Below are 5,519 nucleotides of genomic sequence, written 5' to 3'. Positions count from 1 at the left end.
TGTGTGTGTGTGTGTGTGTGTGTGTGTGTGTGTGTGTGTGTGTGTGTGTGTGTGTGTGTGTGTGTGTCAGAAATATTCTCTGTATCCAGTTCATCCTGTTCACCTAACTTCACCTTGTACGTGACATAAGTAGGCTTGTGCTCGTTTGTTTTGTAGGTAGACGCTCTATAAATATCCCTGCTGTCACAATTGTTCTTGTTCTGTTCTTTTTTGAACGTCTTTGTGTCTTGTTTGTTGTTTTTTAAATCTCAAAATATTAAAGAATAAGATGGAGGTTGTTGTTAGCGGTTGAATATTGAACTTTGCGTCTCAGTGCTTTAGGAAAATTCGTGCATTTGCATGTTTTGTCTGTGTGTGTTTTTGGTTCCCCAAATACCTTTCAGTGAACAGGTTTTAAAGGAATATATTACGCAAAATTGAAAATGAGCTCACCCTCAGGTCATCCCAGATCAGGATGAGTTTGTTTCTTCATCAGATTTGGAGAAATGCAGCATTGCATCAGTGTCTCAGCAATGGATGCTCTGCAGTGAATGGGTGCCGTCAGAATGAGAGTCCAAACAGCTGATAAAAACATCACAATAATCCACAAGTAATCCACAGCACTCCAGTCCATCAGTTAACATATGGAGAAGACAAAAGCTGAAACTAATCCAGCATTAAGACGCTTTAAACTAAAATATATAGAGTCCATAATCCATAATAACACTTCCTCCAGTGAAAAAGTGTTCTGGTGTGAATCAGGAGAGAAATCTGCACAGATCAAGCAGCGTTTAAACAGCTCTAAACACATATGTGACTGGGTTTTGATGTGAGAGACAACAGCAGATGCACTTTTTCACTGGAGGAAGAGTTATTATGGATTATGCCGGAAGTTAAAAATATCTTTAATCAGCTGTTTGGCTCTCATTCTGACGGCACCCATTCACTGCAGAGCATCCATTGCTGAGACACTGATGCAGTGCTACATTTCTACAAACTCATCTAAATCTTGGATTAAACATTCAGCAAATTTTCTTTTTTTTTTTGGTGAACTAAGTTTGAAGAACATTTTAATAATCTAAAGAACATTTTTCCACTATAAATAGCCTTTTTTCAAACTGAAAGTTTCCATGGATGGAACCATTAATGCCAGTAAAGAACCATTATTGTTAAAAGTATTGAAAAAGGTTCTTTGCAGTGGAAAAAGTTTCTTCAGCTTAATAAAATATTCTTCACACTGGGGGAAAATGGTTCTTTAAGAACTGATCACTGAAAGGTTCTTTGTGGTGTAGCAAATTAGCTCAAAAGGGAAATATTTATAATTAATTATAACTGGTTATAATTAATAATAAATATTTAGATTAGATCTTAGAATTAACTGTAGCAGAATCAATATTACAATTATTTGATCTGTCCGTCCACCAAGCAGACAATATAATCATTTATCAATTCAAGGAAAGATTATTTTCCTGGCCAAGGAACAATAGCTTTCCTACTTTATGCAGCACTAGCAGTAATTTAGCATGTAGCAAGATCAACATTCAGTGACTATGAATTGTGAGCAGCACACAGAGACAATCAATTGTGAATATAAGGGATTTAATAAATGAAACTATAGCTAACATACAACAAGACTAAGCAAAACACATACTGTATATACAGAATGAAGAAAAGTAAGGAAGAGAGAGAGAGAGAAAAGCAAAAGAATGGCAGTATTTCACATCAATTAACCACAACCTAATAAGAATCATCAAAGAATCAAAAATCACCTTAAAAAAGGGGCTCACACTTAAACCCGCATCTAAATAGTTGTAAGTGAGCTGGAGGTTTTCCTGGTTCTTCTGAAGATAGGAAAGTCCACAGCGGATCGACAAAGTTACTTGAAGATAAAAACTGCCGGAAAATCAAACTCAAGAGGAGAGTTTTGAGGAGTCTTGGATAGTGTCTGTCTCAAGAAGCAAGGTTTCTGAGCAAAGATTAGTCTGAGCTAATGACTTTTGAACGTTCCTAAGAAAGATTGGGATGGCCAATCAGAGGCATGAATTATGAGCGGGAGAAGTTTCTTTGTCTCTGTTTATGTCCCATTTGCATGTTTATGGCCGGTCTGGAGGATTGGTGCAGTTTTACCCAAAATATAGTACAAATAGTATGATGCATTTCACGATCACATAGTGTACATCATTGTTTGAGGAATAAAGAGCAGATCATTTTGATACCAAGAAAGAAACATCTAGAAGATATTAAACCAGAGATACATTCATACACCTGAATATGAGCGTTTAGAGCTTAACTAATACAAATAACGAGTGGTAACTAGGCTAATATAATAGGGAAACATACAAACAACACATGCATATACCAGATACAATTGTAACTGATTAATTATAGTCTAAATAAAGAAAATGTCTCTTTGTGTGTGTGTTATGTGAGCATGTTGTAGTTTGCGGTTCGAAGGGGAGACGAGAGTGGTGAAACTGTTTAGCATCTCCTTGATAGTGGGGGGAACCATTGGCAATTTAGCACCCATATTAATGTAGAATGTGGGGCCATGTCTGTAATTGATATGCAAATGTCAAAAAGCTAAAAGGGGTCTCTAAGACATAAAACCCCAATGATCATCCATGATTTTAAGCAGATGCTACAGTGGAGTCAAAAATGGTTCTTCTATTGAGTTGATATATGAAAACCCATTATACTGTTAATTGATTTGAAGTTTCAGATGCATTTCAGATGTTTCTCTTGACTTAATGATCTTCTTTACCATTGTGTCCTTCAAGTAACGGCTAACACATCTGACACGCTTCGAGAGGAACGGAGTTTCACTACGCGGATTTACTTCAAGAGACTTGAAGAGCTTGAGGAGCTCTGAAAACATTCATTTTGGAAGCGACTGGAAACTGGTCTCAAAGCCTCAGACTTGATCTAATCCAGTTTGCACAATGGAAGTTTTAACCCCTCCTTAGCAGACATTATTTATTGGTCGTATGTTGACTTTGCACAATGGCGTCTTGCTGAAACTGTGCAGGAACAGAAATTGTTAAAAGAAGCACAAACAAAGATCCAAAAGCGTGAGCATGTTGGACAACTCAAAGGTTTACATCGAGCTGGGTGTCGCCAAGCTCGGGAACGTCCCCAAACCCCTGAAACCACGTACATCATTGAGGATCGAGAGCCATCTTATTGAATCCCTCAGCGCTAGTGCTACCAATCCTGATGAGGAACGCAATAATCGCACCATAAATGGACTTAGCAATGGCACTCCTTCTCAGAACATCCCACACTGGACTCAACCTGATGCCGTCGACAGGAGACGCAGTTTGGCGACGCTATCTGAGACCTCCAGGACTTCCAGTGCCACCACTGAGGTTTCTCAGAGCTCTCGCAGCAGGTTCATAGTGGATGATGAACCGCGTGAATCCCGCTGGAGGTCCGGCAGAGGCGCGTGCTGCTGTTTCCGTGCGGTGAACATGGCGTTTCTGCGCTGTCTGGAGGAAACGCCGCTGCTGGTGTCTGGTTTACTAATAGCCATCCTCTTCTGCGTGACCATCATCATCATCATCCCCTCCACGGGCAGGGTAAGAGCTGACTGATGGTTATGGACACACTTATTGGTTACTTACCTTGCTGTTTGCAAAAAATGCTAATTTTGTGTATATCCCTGCTCAAAAAACCTGATCCTACCTGATTAAGGTGGTCACTATAGGGATAATTCAGCTCCAAAATAAAAAATATTCTCACCCTCAGGTCATGTGAGATCAGGATGAGTTTGTTTCTTCATCAGGTTTGTAGAAATGTAGCACTGCATCAGTGTCTCAGCAATGGATGCTCTGCAGTGAATGGGTGCCGTCAGAATGAGAGTCCAAACAGCTGATAAAAACATCACAATAATCCACAAGTATCACATTCCCAGACTGTGTGAAAGAAACCATCAGGTCATGTGATCCGAACCGCATACAGTCAGCTAAAATAATCCATAATAACGCTTCCTCCAGTGAAAAAGTGTTCTGGTCTGAATCAGGAGAGAAATCTGCACAGATCAAGTAGCGTTTAAACAGCTCTAATGTGGGATGTGGGTGATTTTGATGTGAGAGACAACAGGAGATGCACTTTTTCACTGGAGGAAGCGTTATTATGAATTATGAATATGGTATTTTAGTTAAAAATGTCTTTTATCAGCTGTTTGGACTCTCATTCTGACGGCACCCATTCACTGCAGAGCATCCATTGCTGAGACACTGATGCAGTGCTACATTTCTACAAATCTGATGAAGAAACAAACTCATCCTGATCTGGGATGAAATGAGCTCATTTTCAGCAAATCTTCATTTTTGGCCTGAATGATTCCTTTAAACTAGCTGCAGCTGGATTTTCCAGCAGGTGTGTGTAACGTTTGAAAACGTGAGGTGTTTGTTTCTCTCACACATCCAGAGCCTGAGCGTTCACGTGGCGGCATTTGCAGTGGTGTGTGTGGTGGTGTGTGTTTGCGTGCCTCTGCTGCTGTGTTTGCCGTGTTTGCCGGTGGCTCGGCGAGGAGAAACGCCTCTGGCGCTCTTCATCTGGTCCATGCTCCTCATCATCGCCTTCGTCTTCATCTTCACCGGAGGTGTCGTCACGGCCTGGGAGCAGGTCAGCTGATCAGATGATCACCACTAGTTTAGATGTACACTTGATTTTAGACCTAGTACTTACTTTTTTATTTTTATTTTTTCATCAGAAACATGCTTTCTGCAAATACACAGATCCTGAAGATAAATGTAATAGCCTCATTTTCAGTATTTTAGATGTGTTTTCTAGACCTGGAAAAGTCATGTAAATTATTTAAATGTAATCTAAAACCTAAAGATATACATTTTTCTGGTTATGCCAAGCTCAAAAATATTTTCAGTAAAAATTGCTAGTAAAAAATATTTGTAAACGTCCTTAATCCTCATGCAGGAAATCTTCTGCAATTCCGAATTTTAATTGATTAAAATTGTAATAATACACTTTTAATAGTCAATAATTTAAGTTTGCATGTATCATGAACATGCCTGGTTTGAACAAGGTTTGAGTGCAAAGATTATAGAGTAATAAATTCAGTTTTGGTCTAGTTTTAGTTATTTTAGTATATCAAGCTAAACTATACTAATATTAGAAATGGTGCCAAGGCAACTAGCTGAAAAAAAACACTTTTTTAATTTCATTTTATTTCAGATAATGTTAAGTTGTTAAGTTAGTTGTAGTTGTCTATAATAACTCTGCTGTATATATGAGAAATGCTGATTTTCGGCTGTAATGTTGTTGTTTTTCTTCATCAGGTCGCATTCTTCCTCTTCCTGTCGCTGTCTGTTTATACGGTTCTTCCTCTCCCGCTCTCATGGGCTCTGAGCTTCGGCATCGGAACCAGTGTTTCTCACATCGTTGTCATCAGTGTGTATGTGTCTGTAACCAGCCCTCAGACACAAGACCTGGCCGTGCAGGTAACACACACACACCCACACATACACACACACACACACACACACATGTCTGAATGGATTTATATTTATGAAAGGAGATCA

At 39.2% G+C, this 5,519-nt stretch overlaps 1 protein-coding gene across 1 annotated transcript in view; it reads left to right on the top strand.

The window, feature by feature from the left end:
• Positions 1-3,053: 3,053 nt before the first annotated feature.
• LOC107698135 (adenylate cyclase type 4-like) overlaps positions 3,054-5,519 on the top strand; it is a 19,897-nt gene continuing 17,431 nt past the window's right edge. The window contains exons 1-3 of the mRNA XM_016499066.1: positions 3,054-3,554; positions 4,408-4,605; positions 5,277-5,438. Of these exons, the coding sequence (XP_016354552.1) occupies positions 3,054-3,554; positions 4,408-4,605; positions 5,277-5,438 (861 nt within the window). The remainder of the gene's footprint in view (positions 3,555-4,407; positions 4,606-5,276; positions 5,439-5,519) is intronic.

The sequence above is a fragment of the Sinocyclocheilus anshuiensis genome, unplaced genomic scaffold, assembly GCF_001515605.1.
Source record: "Sinocyclocheilus anshuiensis isolate Anshui unplaced genomic scaffold, SAMN03320099.WGS_v1.1 scaffold2010, whole genome shotgun sequence".
NCBI lineage: Eukaryota > Metazoa > Chordata > Actinopteri > Cypriniformes > Cyprinidae > Sinocyclocheilus > Sinocyclocheilus anshuiensis.
The sequence above is the reverse complement of the archived record's forward strand: the minus strand, read 5'-3'. Positions and strand labels throughout refer to the sequence as shown.